This window comes from Helianthus annuus, chromosome 3, assembly GCF_002127325.2.
Source record: "Helianthus annuus cultivar XRQ/B chromosome 3, HanXRQr2.0-SUNRISE, whole genome shotgun sequence".
Taxonomy (NCBI): domain Eukaryota; kingdom Viridiplantae; phylum Streptophyta; class Magnoliopsida; order Asterales; family Asteraceae; genus Helianthus; species Helianthus annuus.
In genome coordinates, this window is record NC_035435.2 from 167,228,654 (window position 1) to 167,248,192 (window position 19,539).

Genomic DNA, 19,539 nt, shown 5'->3' on the forward strand with positions numbered 1-19,539 from the left:
GGTACGCCATCAAGAACCATTGAGTTACCTTAAGCGGTTTTGAGCGTATATCAATTTAGTTAGATATATGAAGAAGGTTGGGGACGGCGGAGGTAGCTGGTTAGTTCCATCAGTTTGATCAAATCCATCGTAAAGAACATTGCTACAGTCACATAATTATGAATTTAGGGGTGTGCAATAACCGAAACCGAACCGAAAACCGACAAAACCGAACCGAAATTAACCGAAACCGAAATAACTGAAAGTCGGTTAACGGATATTTTTTTACCATCGGTTAACCGAAATTAACCGAACCGAATCATTTATTTCTTTATATATTTCTAGCTTTTATAACTTTATTTCATGTATTTCATGTTTTATACTTTTATTTCATGTAATAATACCTCTATTTTATTTATTTATACCTTCATTTCATTTATTTATACCTCCATTTTATGTATTTAAACATCTATTCATGCATTTGTACCTCCATTTTATTTATTTATACATCCATTTCATGTATTTATACCTCAATTACATGTATTTCTAAGCAAAAAAAAAAAAAAAAATTAGCCCTTGTTTGAATTGGTTATTAACCGAAAATTAACCGAACCGAACCGAAAACCGACAAATTAACCGAATTAACCGAACCGATTAACCGATGACTTCGGTTACGGATAATGCTAATAACCGAACCGAACCGTGCACACCCCTAATATGATATGCACGGGAAGGTAAAAGATGAAATGCGAAGATAAGCAGTTACAAAGTCTTAACCAGGAATAGTTTTTGCAAATATATAATCTGTAATGGGAATTATAGGAGCATGAATAGGCTTGATAATGCCTCCAACACAGTCCCTTTGGGCGTAGATTGTGCGGTGTGTATCGGGAAAACGGATCAGGAGGGTGATGTGGCTGGCGACCCCTTTCAAAATCATACCGTTATTCAATGGCTATATTCATTAAAAGAAATCATTTTTTTATTTTATTTTAAACACTATATAATCATTTTATTCCTAAAAAATCACCACACTCTTCATCTATATATATTCTTCTCTCAGATTCATTTATATCACAAAAATTTTTGGGTGCTACGCAGTGAGCACGTGCATGGAAACCAATGTGCGGATTTAATCTAATATATTTGGAATAACTTCCGTGTCGATTACGTTGATGACGAGTAATGGTGTTCGTAGCTTTAGGCAAAATTTATTTTATGATTTTAGTATGTAATTTGTGTTTTTTAGTTGTAATCTACTAGAATTTTTATGCAATTTGAATTTTCTTAAAAAGTATTTGTATTTATTAAAAATAAAATACATTAGACAAATAAAAAAAATGTGTTTAAAAATAAAATATATTAAGTAAAAAAATATTAAAAACTGGAAGGGCGAACCACAACCCATGTTCGGAGAGGATGATAAGGTGGAAGGAAAGGGTGATGTGGCACTGATGTGGACATGGGGAAGGGGAACCACAACCCATAGTTTTATAGGGGCTTGAAAAGGGAGGGGCGTTTCTACTATAACGAAAAATGTGGATAAAAAATAGAAAGTAATGACTGAAAGGACATTAACCATTACACATGTTTTGAAGAATCATTTATGATGTTGACATGGTGGAAAATGTCCCTTAAGAAACATGTTCTAAATCTCAAATGCTTCTAACATGCTTAAGGTCCTCCGTCCTTATTACCCCTTAAATCCAGAATAATATACTCCTTAATGAGCATTCCTATTTTTTTTTTTTTTTAAATTGTCTGTGTATTTTAAAAGATAAAATGAATTTATTAGCTATTATAATTAATGTTATAATTATTTTTCTCCACAGTTGAAAACGCCTAACTTGGGTTTAAAAAGTCGTTGGAACTTGATTAAAATGAAGTTTCTCTTGCAATGAAGCATAACAGATAATATGGACATTGATAACTTCGTACCAAAATAAACACTAGTTTTTGTAATCTTATTATTGACCATTGTTCGTCGTAGAATCTTGTTGTCTGTAATCTTAGCCAGCTATTTCTTGTTCGGGGAAACCTAAACAAAGCCTTACACTATATATATGTCTACATGAATCCATTTAACCTCAACCTTCTTATTCAATATGGCAAATTGGAACATAGTTTTCCAACTCAAACTATTACTACTAATTGTGTTTGTGGTACAATACTCGAAAGCTACCCGACTAAGCTTGTTCCACCCATTTGGTTCTACTAATGAACCACAAGGCAATGGCATCACGTGGGCGGTTCTTGTAGCTGGTTCCAGTGGGTACGAAAACTATGGTCATCAGGTGAGTATTTCCTCAAACTATCATATAGTAAATGGAGTTTGAACTTTGAACATTCCTGATGGGTAAACATAACATACGTGTTATATGTGTTATTGATACAGGCAGACGTTTGTCACGCATATCAAATACTGAAACGTGGGGGGTTGAAGGATGAAAACATAATTGTGTTTATGTACGATGATATTGCTAGTGATCCAAACAATCCATATCCGGGTGTCATAATCAACCGTCCCAACGGCTCAGATGTCTACGCGGGTGTGCCAAAGGTATGCTAAACTATCAATTTTAGGCTCTATCTATTTCTTTTTTTAGGGAATATTCTGTAGATTTTTTTTTTATTTCTAGTTGGTACGTCTAGCATTTCTATATGCGATTCTAGGAAGGTTGTAGAATTGATTAGGTTTCTACGGAGTTCACTACCATAAAACAATCTAACACCCAATGTAGTCGTACGTGGCAAGCGAATTCCATAGATCCGCTGACATGGCAAGCAAAATTGTTGAATCAGCAGATTTGTGGAGTTTGCTTGCCACGAAAAACTTGGGTGTAAGATTTTTATAGGGTTCCCTACCCTTGGTAGCGAACTGCCTAGAAAGCTAAACAATCCCAAAAATTTATAGTTTATAGAAATGCTAAACCACCTACAAATAACAAAAAATCAATCATGTCACAAATACTTTTACATAGGTTGTTAATATTGTTCAATACAATGAATAAACTTCTAGTGAAAAAAATGATGCATAACTCTCTATAAATCATGTTAGGATTATACTGGTGAAAGCGTGACCGCGGACAATTTCTACGCTGTGCTTCTTGGCAATGCAACAGCAGTGAAGGGTGGAAGTGGGAAAGTTGTAGCGAGCCAACCTGATGATAAGATATTCGTGTATTTCACCGATCATGGAGGCCCTGGAGTCCTTTGTAATCAAGTTTTCATTATTTGTTTATCTTGACTAAGATGAAGATATAAAATATATATTCTTTACTGACCAAATTCTTGTGTTAAATACCAAAGGTATGCCGAACGATCCTTTCATTTACGCCAATGACTTTATCAAAGTTTTGGAGACAAAACATGAAATGGGAACCTATGATGAGATGGTAAGATACATTTTGCTCTTGATTTATTGCTGATCATTGATCACCACAAAGAGAATAATAATTTGAATGTTAAATGTAGGTTATATATGTTGAAGCATGTGAAAGTGGAAGTATTTTCGAAGGTCTGCTGCCAGCAGATCTGAACATTTATGTGACAACAGCATCTAATGCAAATGAGAGTAGTTACGCCGCATATTGTGATGGTATGCATACGATTAAGTGCTCACGGAAATAGGATCATGAAGCTGTATATTATTGATTGCATACAAAATGAAATGAACAAACAATGCTTTATGATAAAGGAAATACTCTGAAGTACTACATAACAAAAAATAAAACAAGAATCATGAGCAACTATTTTGACTACAGGATATATCCTAAGAATCATGGAAAAGCGGGTTTCCGACAAAAATATTTTGTGGGTAAAACATTCCTAGGAATTATGATTCACCGCGATTTTTCAACGCGTTTCTGACAAAATCAAGACAAAACAACTTCGTCACAAACAATTTTCCGACAAACATACTTTATTTATTTGTTTATATATTTTCTAATTTGAGACAAATCTCCAACAAAAACATATTTTTAGTTAATAATGTTGTTATTAATTTTGTTTTTTTATTTCAACAATATTCCAGGGTTCAACACTTGCTTAGGTGATTTATACAGTATCTCATGGATGGAAGATAGGTAACATTTTCATATAGAGTACTTAGTGTAGCGACATTATTTTTCAAATCAACACGGACGTTAACTAGAATGACTATTTCTATGTGGTTCCTTATTAAGCTGTTGATTTGTTCTCTTATTTGTGACATTTGGTTCTTAGTGACTCGGAAGACTTAAGGGTTGAAACTTTGGAACAACAATACTTGAAGGTTTTAGGATTTCTCTTCTAGTTTTCTTCATTTAATTTACATAATTACAAGTATCTAAACAAAACTATACAAAATTATTAATAATATGTAGGTGAAGATAAGGACTTACGATAACCATTCTTCTGAGGGATCTCATGTGATGCAATATGGTACTCTAGGAATAAGCAAAGAGACTGTTTCGGTTTATCAAGGTTCTACTCCTAAGAAGTCCTCCGCACACACATTGCAATCTTCTGACTCCATGGATGTTGTTAACCAAAGAGATGCAGATCTTTATTCAATGTGGCAAATGGTATGTATCCTTAAAAAGCACTCTATATATACTTGGATATGATTGGTGACTGTCTATTTTTAAGTATATAAAATCTGATTTTAAAGAAATACATGAGTTGGACCCTCTAGTTTTAAGTACCCGTAGAAAAGAGAAATTTATGATAACCTTCCAACTACTGATCGGATTGATGTCATTTCATATTCTATGTATACAGCACAAGAAATTAACAGAAGGATCACAACAAAAGGAAGAACTATTCAAGAAGATCAAGGAAATAACTGCACATAGGACACATTTGGATAGCAGCGTCGATATGATCAAGGGTTATTTGTTAGGTAACGAACAAGCATTAGTGAGAGACAAAGGATCGGCCCTTGTGGATGATTGGGGATGTCTAAAACTTATGGTGAAACTACGAAATCTCTCTTTTTATTTTATCATAATTTTGATGTCGCTGCTTGTTAAATTATTGTGTTTTGACTCATTAAGGTTCGGACATTTGAGAAATATTGCGGATCATTGACTCAATATGGCATGAAACATACACGAACATTCGCAGACTTATGTAACAATGGAGTTACCAATATTGCCATGGATACAGCTACAAAGCACACATGTAGCTCATACAAAATGGGGCGATGGAATCCTGCTCTTGTCGGTTACAGTGCTTGATCATTACATGATGAAACCAGTGGTAGATCGAAGGAACGATGAACTGTTTTTTTTATTAATAAAGTTACATTTGTAATAATGGTTATACAAGTTGGAACCATAGCTTTCAAACTGCATGATTTCTTCTTTAACTACCAATCTATTTTTGTAATTTTAATTTTCTTGTTTTCCTGGTTTTAATGAAAAATACAAATTAACTAAGATAATATAAAGGGAAAATTCCCAAAATATATAAGTTGACCCAAAAGTTAACAAAACAGACACTGAATTTTGCCTAAAAAAATAGATGTATCTAAAAAGCTAATCCCGAAAGGACAGCTAAGCGCGTCGGCTAAGATGGTAAAGCGTTGGCTCATTTTTAGCCAACATAAAAACCTTTAGAAATACAATGAGGTCCGTGAAAAAGACCAAGGAACATAATACACGTGTAAAGTGTGAGCTCATTCATGCTGGCGGCACTCAACCATCACGAATGGGGCCAGTGGCGGAGCTTGACCAAAAGTTCTGAGGGGGCGTAAACTGATGGGACCAAAAAAAAATTTCCTATCGTTATGTTATGTTATGGGTCGGGTCGGGTCGGATATTCGATTCAGGTCAGGTCAAATAATAATAGTTTCAAATAAAACTAAAAAGAAAATCATTCATTCAAAGGATCTGTTCTTGCACATAGAAAAACTAAATATTGTATAAAAAACAAAAGACCTATATATATAATGATACGAGATAAATGGAACATGGACGAAAAATTACAACTCAGCCCGGCGACCTTTAATATGTCTCCCGAATCAAACTTATCAGCAATTTCTTTTTCTATGTAAATCATGAAGCTATTTGTAAGATATTAATTTTATTGTGTGGTCGGTAATCAAGGGTTAAACAAATAAAATAAGAGTTAAAATATATTTACCAAATATCCATTATTTAGGAAAAATAATCGGAGGGCGATCCTATATAATTTTTAAAATTTTCGGACGAAAAATCGGACCATATACACTTCTAACTGAAACATTGGGGTGGACGGGTGCACCCCCGGGCACCCATTATCCTTCGCCACTGAATGGGGCGGCATGGTATTTGTGTGATCGTGAGGTATGGCGTCTTCTCACACACTCACCGAGTATAACCCACACCCTTTATGTTATATGATAATATATCAAGGAAAAGGTAATCGCCACCAGCCACTTTATTGGGAAAATATATGGGGGAAAGTATGTACAAAGCGTACAAAGTAATTACACGCACGAAGGAAATAACAATTGAAAAATACGCATGAAGAAAAATCAAAATTACACACCATGTAAAATCTTTTTTACACTTTATACCTTAACAACTCTTTGTGTTTAAACCTTTATCAAATATATATACAGTACTACTCCTACCTACGTCTCTCTGTGTATTTTGTATATAAGCATTAAATGGCCATCCATGTACTAATGCTATTATTGGAACAATTTTGCGTATACAAGTAACTAATTGGAGTGTAGCCATAATGAATTTAGTAGAAAAGAAAACAAGAAATCTAATTTCAGAAGATTGCCTACCTTGTAAAATCTGTTATATTCTACAACTAGAAATTTGGGTCTAAGACTCCAAGAAGAATTCACAAAAGAGGAATGGGTAACGTGTGGAGTAACATATTTTAGAAGTTGCTGATTTATTTCGATAGATCATACAATTTTTATAACTACATGTCATTTCGAAAGCTTTCTAAATTTTAAATGATTCACTTAAAGTTAAAGTGATTGTAAATAATTTTAACTTTTAATATCTTCATTTTTCTATATTTTGTGATTGTAAATTATGATTTTTTTTTAATTATGTTAGTAGCGTATTTCATTAATGTATGCCTTAATTATTTAATTTCACTTATAGTTTATCAGTTCTAGTTTTTTAAGATTTGATACTATTTGAACAATCTAGATCCACAAGAGGTTAATGCATATTGTAATGTTTTTTGATTCAGATATAATACTTTTTTCCCACTCGAAATGTGTTTTAAATCCTGAGTATATGCTTTCGTCGTGTCATTTTTGCCTCGTGATGAGGAAGGTATACCATGTAAATGCAAAGGCTAGCTATGCTTACGAATTTGATACTTCGTATCTACTAACCAATAACACAATAATATTTTATAATAAAATCGCAAACTTACAAATGGTTTAAGTATAATGAAAAACTTAACTAGGTATATATGCAAAGGAAGAACATACCTCAATGGACACTAGCTTGATTTACTTGCAGTTTACATACGACGCCTTTTAACCGGTATATCACTAATGGTCTATCATTGACGATCTTGTCACTGACATATTATAAATAGTTTGTCATTGACGAGTGACGATCTTGTCACTGACATATTATAAATAGTTTGTCATTGACGGCTTCAGTTCCACCCGTAGTAGTTTATAAAAAAAATATTTACTATTTCGTGTGAACATGGGACTACATATTCACACACCCTCCGCCTATTTGGACACCTCTTTATACGACACGTATAGGTCTATACACGTCGTATATATAGACTTTTTCAATTTCTTAGAGAATGTCTGATTGTGCCATATCATGTATGTCTGTCTGATACCATTGATTGTGGCGTACAACCCTGCCTCGTATAGGATTCGTACAGGCCTATATGCGGCGAATAGAAACATAATTACATCTCCATCGTATGGGGTCTCATACAGCTTAGCCCCGTATATGCCTCGTATATGTCTATATGGGATGTATAGAAAAAAAAAAGACGATATACCCTGGTTTGGGGGTCATAAGCAACCCAAACCAGGCTAACAAATAAGAGTTTGACCAAATACCATTGATTGTATATAGGGCGTACAACCACGGTTTGACCACACATGCCCCCTGTGTATACCTCGTATAGGTCTATACAAATAAGGGTTTTTATTACAAACATTTTTATACGATATTTATCGCTTTAGAAAAGTTTTATAATAAGTATTTAAAAAAAATAAAAAAGTAAAAAAATAAAACATTACAAAGTATCGTATCGTATAGTATAAGTCTCGTATAGGCCTATAGGTGTAGTATCGTATCGTATAGTGTAGTATAGGTCTCGTATAGGCTTATAAGTTATGTTAAGATTTTCAAATACATTTCTTTACTATTATAATTATTATATAATTTTGTTTATACAACAACAACAACAACAAAAAATGTACATTACATAATACTGTATAAATTTTATCATAAATTAATAATAATTTATAATACATATACACTTATATGTATATACTCCTCAACATACAAAATATAATACTATTATTAAATACATATACTAAAAGAAAATTTATTTTTTGAGTAAACTGCCATTTTGGTCCCTATGGTTTGGGCACTTTTGCCATTTTAGTCCAAATCTCAAACTTTTTACATCTGAGTCCCTGTGGTTTGCATTTTGTTGCCATTTTAGTCCAAAATCCAAAAACCCTCTATTTTGACTTTTGAAACCTTATTATTTTGTCCTTTAGTGCAGGGGCATTTTGGTCATTTTTTAAATTTCATTTATTATAAATTCATTTATATTTCATTTGCTGTAAATTTCATTTAAATTTCATTTATTGAGATGCACTCTCTCTCTTCTCTCTCAAAACCCAGATCAACTCTCTCTCTCTCTCTTCTCTCTCTCTATAGCACCACCACCGCCCCCATCTGCCACCACCGCCCCCATCTGCCACCACCCAACCTGCAACACACACGAAAAGAATTCCAATTCAAGAACACACCCACTTTCAAAACATCACTCAAAACAACAAGAGCTTGATCCAACCGATTCTTACCAATAAGCCCACTCACCACAATCTCATATGTCCGGCTATTCGCACAGCACCCCTTTTTCTCCATCCGTTGATACTGATCCAATGCCGAATCAACCCAATCAACATCAAACAAAGCCTGCATTACCCAATTCAACGTCTCCGTATTTGGACAAATACCCGCTTTCACCATCTCCTTATACACAAACAAAACATCCTTAATCCCCTTCTTTTCCTCCACAAGCACACCTAACACGCGATTAACTAACGAAACCGAGGGCTTATAACCATTCAAACTAAGTACAGAAAACACCCTCAAAGCTTCATCTAACTTATGATTTATAACAAACCCATAAATTAATCTTAACAGAGCCTGTATTGAAGCTGAAAATCCAGCTTTAACCATCTCATTACAAAAACTCAAAATCCCCAAATATTCACTAGACACTTCATAAAACACCCAAAATCCCCAAATACTCACATTATCACTTACCCGTCCGTCCACCACCGCTGTGTAGAGAGAGAGAGAACAGGTCTTCGCCGTCAGTCCACCACCGCTATCACCTGCGGTGGTTCCCGCTAACCTGGATTGAGGGTCGTATCATAGTAGATCGAAGCGGTGTTCCGAGTACCGGAGACGCACGCGACCTGCCGTTAAGTGAACGGAGTGGGGATGAGGTCGCCGGAGACTCGTTCGGAAAGATGAGGTCGCTGGTGAGTTGCAGGGTCTTGGAGAGAAGGGTTAGGGTTATATGATGAGAGAGAGAGAGTGTGTTATATATATATATATAATATATAATTAATTTTGTTTTAATTTATTAGAGAGTAAATCAGAATGACCAAAATGCCCCTACACTAAAGGACAAAATAATTAGTTTTCAACAATTAAAATAGAGGGTTTTTGGATTTTGGACTAAAATGGCAACAAAATGCAAACCACAGGGACCCAGATGTAAAAAGTTTGAGATTTAGACTAGAATTGCAAAAGTGCCCAAACCACAGGGACCAAAATGGCAGTTTACTCTTATTTTTTCACATTTTGAATATAAAAATATAAATTTAAAACTTCGGATATATGATCGGGTATATAATTCGGGTAAACGAGTATGTGCTTTCGGGTAATCGGGTCGGGTATCACTTAATATATTGGATGGAACAAGAGCAGGAGAGGTCATCGTACAAGGCTTCTCAAAAGTTGTGTCTGACACTGGTCAGGCACTGAGTTTAATGTAACCTTATACGTTGTGCATATCCCTATACACGGCAAAAGCGTGCAAATAGCTTGGCTAGGTGTGTGGATAGTGTTTCCCTAGTTTCCCAAAAAAATATTCATAAAATCTATAACAACTTCTAACATGTAATATATATAGTACAAGCTTTCTTTTCTCTAGAAACCACAGGATATTGTATTTTGTTCTTTGTTAACATCCCCTAAAAACTAGGCTTTATTTCTTTATTCGTCGGCTCATTAACGAGGAGCTGATTGAAAAGCTGACAGATTCTTATATAAACCAACTAGATAAGAGGGAAGACGGTAGTCGGCCCAAACTTTAAAAGAACATATACAACTTGAGTTATGATATGAGTTATAGGGCTCACGGGCAAGAGACGGAAAGGTCTTGGCAAGCTAGATTACATGGCGTAGGTGGTTTAACCTAGTTGCTAGGCATAAATTCATTGATTTAAGGCTCCAATTTCATCGTTGGTTTTGTCAATCTTCCGTACTAGCTTTTTATTTTTAATAACGCGTATATCAATGATTAGCAAAATATACTATTTTTTCTATGGTTTTAATTTGCATTTATTCCGGTCATTTTGTAATTTCCAAAAATTGGCAAAGCTGCCATATTTAGAAAATACCTATAAATTGACCCCTCTTATATTTTTTCAGCATTTAGGAATTTATAAACTTTCTTCAGAATCATTCTTATCATTTTATTTGCTTCTTCTCTACGTCACTCATTATCATTATTTGTGGGGCAAATAAATTTCCATTCTTACCACGAAAACCGACTTACATTAGATTTCCCGTATTGGTACTCTTACGAGGTTTAGTATTATGAATACGGAGAATACTTTTTATGTGAAATTTAATTTAAATTATCATCATGTATAATACTATTTATAGTATAATCTATTATGAACATTATATATTCATAAATACATACATACATACACAATATGCGTATATATATGTGTGTGTATACCAATCTTTTTGTTCAATATGGCCACTCCTATCATGGTTTTCCAACTCAAATTGTTACTACTCATTGTGTTTGTTGTACAGTTCTCTGCAGCTAAGCCGCCAAGCTTGGTCGATACCTTCAGATCAATCATCAAACCAAAAGCCGATAGCACAACATGGGCCGTTCTGGTAGCTGGTTCAAAAGAATACTTTAACTATCGTCATCAGGTGATCATCATATCTTTAATTTTACATTTTACTTGTTTAGGCCTCATGGTTGTATAATTGAAGAAGTTAATTAGTACTTGTTATGAATTCAGGCGGATATTTGCCATGCATATCAAATCTTGAAAAAAGGTGGGTTAAAGGATGAAAACATAATTGTGTTCATGTATGATGACATCGCACATGATCCAGAAAATCCACGGCCCGGTGTTATAATAAATAGCCCCAACGGATCAGATGTGTACGCCGGTGTGCCAAAGGTACGTATGAAAACATTGTCACAAGTAATACTAGCTATGGTTGGTTACTTGATTTGAGGAGATCAGGATTGTGTTCAAAGTTTTAAGGGGTAAATCATCTTTTATGAATTTGGCTACATTAATTATTTTTTATACACACACTTATGAATTTGGCTACATTAATTATTTTATATACACACCAATTATGTGATTAAATACAAAATAAAATAATAGCATAGATTAAATACATTAGACAACAATTTCAATCGTGTAGTTATTTACTATTGACAAAGAAATTACTTCAGAAATCTAATTATCTAAACAATAAATTTCATAGTTAACTAAATTCTACAAAATATGTTTTTATTTTATATGATTTCATATTTACTTTATTTTATAAACTTTTATTACTTTTTCAGATCTGATAATTCACCTATTAATTGTTCAAGTGCTTTATAAATGTTTGGGTTAGTGTGTTGTGTACCCTGTCGCATCACGCAAGCAACCCTAACCCTAATATATAATAACGAATATTGACCTTATATCGAGCTAATAAACCATATAGTTTCTAAAATGAAAATTTTAAAAATTCATGATTAAAATTTATATTTCTTAATCAATGTATGTATAAAGTTATTAAGAATTCATCATTAGCAAGTCAATAAAATCTCAATTTTTGTTAACTTTCATTTAATAATACATGTCCTCTTTTTTTCTCTTTCTTTTTTTTTTTGATATGTTGACAAAGAAAGTAATGGGAATTCTCAATCTCCCCCTCTCATGTCTTTTGCTAGGATTATACTGGCGAAAGTGTGACCTCCGCAAACTTCTATGCTGTGCTTCTTGGCAATAAAACCGCGGTGAAAGGCGGAAGTGGGAAAGTTGTAGCGAGCAAGCCTAAAGATAGGATCTTTGTGTATTATGCAGATCACGGAGGCCCTGGATTACTAGGTATTGTATTTCCATGTTTTGTTATATTAACACAAGATCAACCAAGCCAACTAGTTCAGTTATGTATTTACTAAGGCAATTCTTATGTTACTTGCATTAGGCATGCCTAACATGAACACGTCGGACTACATCTACGCTAATGATTTCATCCAAGTTTTGAAAACAAAGCATGCGGGTGGAACATATGATAAGATGGTAAGATACATTTTACTCTTGATTAATTAATTTCTAGCTAATTATCAATTGTGAGAATAGACAAATACAATCATTTGGATGCTGAATGTAGGTGATATATGTGGAAGCATGTGAAAGTGGAAGTATTTTCCAAGGTTTATTACCAAAAAATCTGAACATTTATGTGACCACTGCATCAAATGCAGACGAAAGTAGTTGGGGCACATATTGTCCGGGTTTGACCCCTCCGCCGCCTCCAGAGTTTAACACTTGCTTAGGCGACTTATACAGCATTTCATGGATGGAAGATAGGTATTTATTCAATATGTTTAATTTGTTTGTGACGATCTTTATCATTTGGCATCATATATTTTCTTGTAGTTCTGAATCAAGTTATTGATATGTTACACCATTTTCTGTCTTTTTGGTTCTTAGTGACTCAAAAGATTTGACACATGAAACCTTGCAACAACAATACTTGAGGGTTGGTATTATGTTTGTTTTTCCTTTGAGTTTTCTTGATTTAAATTATGTGAATTTACTAGTATTAATGAAAAAAAAAAAAAAAAAACTCTTAAAACATTTTTAGGTGAAGAAGAGGACTTTGAATAACAATTCATCAGAAGGATCTCATGTAATGCACTACGGTACCCTAAGCATAAGAAAAGAGACTGTTTCAAATTATCAAGGTTCCGCTACTAGGAAAATATCCGCGGATCCATTCCATACATTTGACACCATGGGTGTTATCAATCAAAGAGATGTAGATCTTTATTTGATGAGGCAAAAGGTATGCATCATTTCTAGTTTAGGATCATGCTTGAAACTTGGATATGATCGCAAATTGATGTTATCGATCTTATATTATCTATAGTACGAGAGATTAACAGACGGAACACAACAGAAGAATGATCTTCTCAAGAAAATCAAGGAAATAACGGCATATAGGGCACATTTGGATAGCAGTGTCAATATGATCAAACGATATTTATTAGGTAGCGGAGATGGACCCGTGAGAGATGAAGGATCAGCCCTTGTGGATGATTGGGACTGTCTGAAATTTATGGTGAAAGAAGCTTTTACAGTTTCTCATTTATTTATTGTAACATAATTTTATTTGCTGAGCTTTTTAGTGGGTTGTTAATGTATTGAAGCTGTTAATTGATGCAGGTTCGAACATTTGAGACGCACTGTGGATCCTTGACTCAGTATGGTATGAAACATACTCGAACATTTGCGAACATATGCAACAGTGGTATTACAAAGAAGGCTATGGATGAAGCTACAAAGAAGTCGTGTAGCTCGTTTAAAAAGGGGCAGTGGGATCCTGCAACCTTCGGTTAGATCGAACTCTTGATCGGGAAGTGACAAGACCATTAGACTAATGGTAGATTAAAGGAAGGAATAAGTGGTCTGCTTTGTTAATAGTTAATGGATTTTCATTTGCAATAATAATGACCGAAAAATTTCTACAAATCCTATAATAAATATGATGATAACCAGGATAGTTTTCAAGGGAGTTCGGTATTTGAATATTTTTCAAGCCCAGTATAATAGTGTTGCTAATTACTTTAAATAATAAATATGAAAGAAAAGCTCACAGAGAAATATGAAGTTCAAAATGATTTTAAGGATGAAGTTTTAAAGGAATTATATTGGGTAATTAATATTAATATGTTTTTAATAAAAAAAAGTTTCTATTAAAATTAAATTTGTACTAAATAAGGATGGGAAAAAACAACCCGAGGCCAGGTCGTGCGGCCTAAACCGGACGCACAGCAGATTCGACTTCGCATGTAAACGGGCCTAATATTGAAACCAAATGGGATAAAGAAAAGGGTTTTAGAAATAGAAAATTGAATTAATTTGAATAAAGAACATAATTGAATAAATAGAAACGACCGTTGAACATAAACGAACGTAATAAACATGAATAAATGAGTGTTCACGGACAAGGCACGTATTCATATTCTTATGTTTAATTAAGTGAATTTGTTGTTCAAAAGAAGTGAATAAATATTTTTATTCATGTTCGTTATTTTATTAAATGAATGAATGTAAATCAACTTCTCATTGGATTTCAGTTTACTTTTTTTTTTTTTTTTTGAAAAGAGAACTTCATTGCACCACCGAACCCGAAAACCGGGACGGGAAAACAAAAACAAAACCTTACATATTCACAAATTTACACCAATCTTCCCACTCAAAATTCCCTTTCTTCGCTCTATTTAAACCAAAAAAAACTAACAACTCTAACCTCACTAAATATCTCCTCAACACTGCTTCTAATACCATTGAATCTCAACTTATTTCTAGCCTTCCATAACACCCAACACGTCGTAATCACAATGCCGTGCAACGCCTCACGAACCGCCTTATCTCTATCCCCCACACTATGCAGCTCAACTAAATCTCTGAACGAAAAAATGAAAAACCTCGGATTTCAGTTTACTAAACACTCAGTTTATTTACAGACCTTGATTTGACCCACTTTATGGAATGAGACTCTTGATTTCTGGGCCTTAATCCAATTTTCCCTTTGACTATCCAATCTTATTGGTTTTTCTTTAATTTGAAACAAATTGACAAAGTTACTAGGATTTAGATCCTCAGGCACCGATCAAGTGACAATGTGGGAGTGGGGTGGAGTGGTTGGAGAGAGAAAGAAAATTTTGTCTACTCGTCTTGACTAAAATTTTGGTTTATACACATCAAAATTTATCCTAAACATTTTGAAATTTTTCTTAAACATATTGAAAATTTTCCTACATAGCTCGTAATTCATCCTACACACCTCGGAATTTATCCTACACTTTAAATTACTTTTTTTTTCTTCTTTGAAAAATATATATTTTTTGAAAATAAGTTACAAATTTAATGTAGTTAGCTATTAAAAATGAAGACTACAAATTAATGGTCTATCTAAGTTTACCAGCATACCCTTACACAAATATTAAATACAAAAATTAAATAAAGTAAAATGAAACATTCTTATTGGTTTAAATTTTTCTTTTTTATTTTTATAAAAATTTTCTTCTCATTTGAACTCTACTATATATATATATATATATATATATATATATATATATATATATATATATAGAGTAAGGTTAACATACAAAAAGCCTTATCATACATCACGTAGGAGACAATGGTAACCGTTGGATCATGGGTATAATCACGCATGAGATCACATAATCACGCATGGGACCACATAATCACGCATGAGACTATAATCACGCACGTTCTATGATAATAACGCACGTTATATTTTTTGTCATGTATGTTAATGTAGGTTAAGCCTTGAAGTACATTATACTTTCTATATATATATATATATATATATATATATATATATATATATATATATATATATATAGGGGGCTGCTAGAATGAGAACCACCCCGAGTTGTAAGAACCGCGAGAACTACACCCTACGGAGCGTCGTTTGCCATGATTTTTTTTTACAAGTAGATGTGTGTATTATAAACACAGCCGTAAAAAATCATGGCGAACGGCGCTCCGTGGGGTGTAGTTTTTTACACCACAAGTTTGGTGTTTTTTAATTTTTTTCTTTTTTCTTTTTTTTTTCACCAAACTTGTGGTGTAAAAAACTACACCCCACGGAGCGCCGTTCGCCATGATTTTTTACGGCTGTGTTTATAATATACACATCTACTTGTAAAAAAAAATCATGGCGAACGGCGCTCCGTGGGGTGTAGTTCTCGCGGTTCTTACAACTCGAGGTGGTTCTCATTCTAGCGGCTCCCTATATATATATATATATATATATATATATATATATATATATATATATATATATATATATAGGGGACCGCTAAAATGAAAACCACTTCCAGTTGTAAGAACCATGAGAACCACTCTAAACCAATCAGGTTGTGCCAACATAAAGGGTATGTTAGTCATTTAGCCCAAATGTCAAATCTTTTCATATCTCCTCAATTAAAGATACTGACTTTTTATATACTCTCTCCTCTCTCCTCTCTCATAATTCACCATTTTCATCTCCTTCAAATCCTCTGCACTAAGAAACCCAAAATCATAATCCACTCTCTACCCACCTTCTTCTCCACCTCTGATTCACCATATCCACCACCGTACCTCCATCACGACAACCACCTACCCATCTGCAGCTGAGGTCCCGATATCGCCACTGCTGTAAAATGTCCGGCAGACCACTGTAAAATGTTCGGCAGACCACTGATAACCAACCACCTACCAATCCACATTATCCGGCTACCACCAGCCAAACACCCCTTCCCGCATCCGATTTCCGGCGCCCCCCAGTTGTAAGCTTCGATTTGATGTTGTGGTGGTGGTGGTGGTTCGACGGCTGGGTGGTGGTCAGCGGTGGTTGGTCGGCGACGGTGGTTATACGGTTACGGTGGTGGTTGGTCGGCAGCGGTGGTTCTAACAGTGGGTAGTGGCTGGTATTTTTGATATGTGTTCTTGAATGAAAGATGATGACACCGATTGTATTTTTGGTAAGTGATTTTTTGAAGGGTGTTTCTCTCTAGTAAGATATGTGGGTTTGTTCTTGTTTGATTTTTGATCAGTGATTTTTTGCCTGATGAACTCTGTGGGGTTGTTCTTGTTTGATTTTCGATCTGTGATTTTTGTTTTGAATCAGTGAACTATGATTATGTGTTGTTGATGTTTCTTGTTTGATGGGGGTTCTTGATTTTTTTGCCTGATGAACTATGTGGGTTTGTTCTTGTTTGATTTTTGATCAGTGATTTTTGTTTGAAATCAGTGAACTATGATTATGTGTTCTTGATGTTTCTGGTGATTTTTGATGTTTGCGGGGTTGATCTGGGTTGATTTCGATTTTTGATGTTTGGGGGGGGGGGTGGTTGATCTCAGTTGATACAGGTTTGAATCTGGTTTGAATATGTTTAAATGATGGACTGGGTGGCGATGATGCAAAAAAAAAAAAAAAAACTAGATTTTTGATGACGATGGCGCGGCAACGATGGTGGATGGTATGTTTTTGAACCCGCAACCCCACATTTGCAGCCTTTTAATTATCGGAAAAAATCTGAGCCAAACCCCGTTTTTTTTCGAGATACACTTTTGTTTTATTGTTGTTGGTTTTTTATATTCTTTTCTCTAGTCGATGACGATAAAAATCTATCCGAGACACCTACCGACTTTGCGATTTATGGGTGCGTTCGTCTTGCGTAAACAAGTTTTTGTGTAAAAAAGCTTTTTGCGATTTATGGGTGCGTTCGTTTTTACGTAAAACGTAAAAAGTTTTTACGTAAAAATTTCATGTAAAACGTAAAACATAAAAATTTTACGTAAAACGTAAATTTTTTAACATAAAAAGTAAAACGTAAAAAGTTTTACGTAAAATATTTTGTTTGTTGGGTTTTTTTAGGCGTCGATGATGAAAACAATATATCCGAGACGCTTCACCGACTTTGCGATTTCTGGGTGCGTTCGTTTCCTAAAAAAGTTTTGTAAAAAAAAAAATAAACCGTAAACTTTTTGACGTAAACCGTAAACTTTTTAACGTAAAAAGTTTTAGGTAAAACGTAATTTTTTTTATTAAAACGTGAAAAACGTTAATGTAAAAACGTAAAACGAAAAAACGTAAAACGTAACGTAAACCGAAAAACGTAAAAAGTTTAACGTAAAAAAACGCCGCTTGAAAAAATCGAGCGTAAAACGTAAAATGTAAAATTTTTAACGTAAAACGGAAAACGTGAAGCGTAAAAAGTGTTACGTAAATTTTTTCGTAAGTTTTACGTAAAATGTAAACTTAAAAAGTTTTACGTAAAATGTAAATTTTTTTTCGTAAAACGTAAAAAGTTTTACGTAAAACGTAAAAAGTTTTACGTAAAACGTAAAAAGTTTTACGTAAACCGTAAAAAGTTTTACGTAAAACGTAAAACGTAATTTTTTTAGTAAAACGTAAAACATAAAGTTTTTTTAGTAAAACGTAAAAAGTTTTACGTTAAAAAACGTCGGAAAAACGGCGCGTTAAAAAAACGTCGATTGAGAAAAAACGGCGCCTTTAAAAAACGGCGCCTTTAAAAAACGGCGTGGAAAAACGGCGCGTAAAAACCGCGCGCAAAAAAACGGGGCTAAATGGGGCGTAAAAAAATTGGGGCAAAACGGGGTGAAAAAAATTTCGGCGGAGACGGAGCATAAAAAACGGCGCGCAAAAAACGGGACGTAAAAAACGTCACGGTAAAACGGGACGCCAAAAACCAGCGCGCAAAAAAATTCGGTTTGTTAAAAAAATGTTAATTTAAAAAAAGATCTTAATAAAAATATTTTTTTAATAAAAAAATATCACAAAATCTGAATTAAAAAAAATGATTTTAATAAAAAATTATTATACAAATCTGAATTTAAAAATATTGTTTAACATAAAATTCTGTTTTTTTTAATATAAAGTAATTAATGAATAAGACAAATAGACAATTAAATATAATATATATATAAAGACAAAATAGTGTAATTTTACTATACTACCCTTTTGAATTAAAATATTAAAGACATAATAAGACAAAATCTATTTAATATTAATTTTAGTTACTTTAAATCTCATCCATCCATCTCCTTAATCTAAAGGCTAGAAAGTGGTTCTCTCAGTTCTTACAACTGGAGGTGGTTTTCATTTTAGCGATCCCCTATATATATATATATATATATATATATATATATAGGGAGCCGCTAAAATGAAAACTACTTTCAGTTGTAAGAACCATGAGAACTACTCTCCACCAATCAGATTATGCCAACTTAAAGGGTATTTTGGTCATTTACCC

General features: G+C 33.8%; 2 protein-coding genes across 2 annotated transcripts; both read left to right on the forward strand.

Moving 5' to 3' along the window:
* The first annotated feature begins 2,084 nt into the window (after positions 1-2,084).
* Positions 2,085-5,349, forward strand: LOC110932511 (vacuolar-processing enzyme beta-isozyme). Its single transcript, XM_022175840.2, has 10 exons — positions 2,085-2,273; positions 2,375-2,539; positions 3,038-3,194; positions 3,289-3,374; positions 3,454-3,577; positions 4,013-4,064; positions 4,204-4,252; positions 4,344-4,544; positions 4,741-4,932; positions 5,016-5,349. The coding sequence occupies exons 1-10, from the start codon at positions 2,085-2,087 to the stop codon at positions 5,196-5,198; spliced, it is 1,398 nt and encodes a 465-aa protein (XP_022031532.1). The 3' UTR covers positions 5,199-5,349.
* A 5,848-nt stretch (positions 5,350-11,197) lies between these two features.
* On the forward strand, positions 11,198-14,196 carry LOC110930588 (vacuolar-processing enzyme). The gene is made up of 9 exons (XM_022173917.2): positions 11,198-11,378; positions 11,471-11,635; positions 12,409-12,565; positions 12,666-12,760; positions 12,852-13,051; positions 13,175-13,223; positions 13,329-13,529; positions 13,614-13,805; positions 13,910-14,196. The coding sequence occupies exons 1-9, from the start codon at positions 11,205-11,207 to the stop codon at positions 14,081-14,083; spliced, it is 1,407 nt and encodes a 468-aa protein (XP_022029609.1). The 5' UTR covers positions 11,198-11,204; the 3' UTR covers positions 14,084-14,196.
* The last annotated feature ends 5,343 nt before the right edge of the window (positions 14,197-19,539 follow it).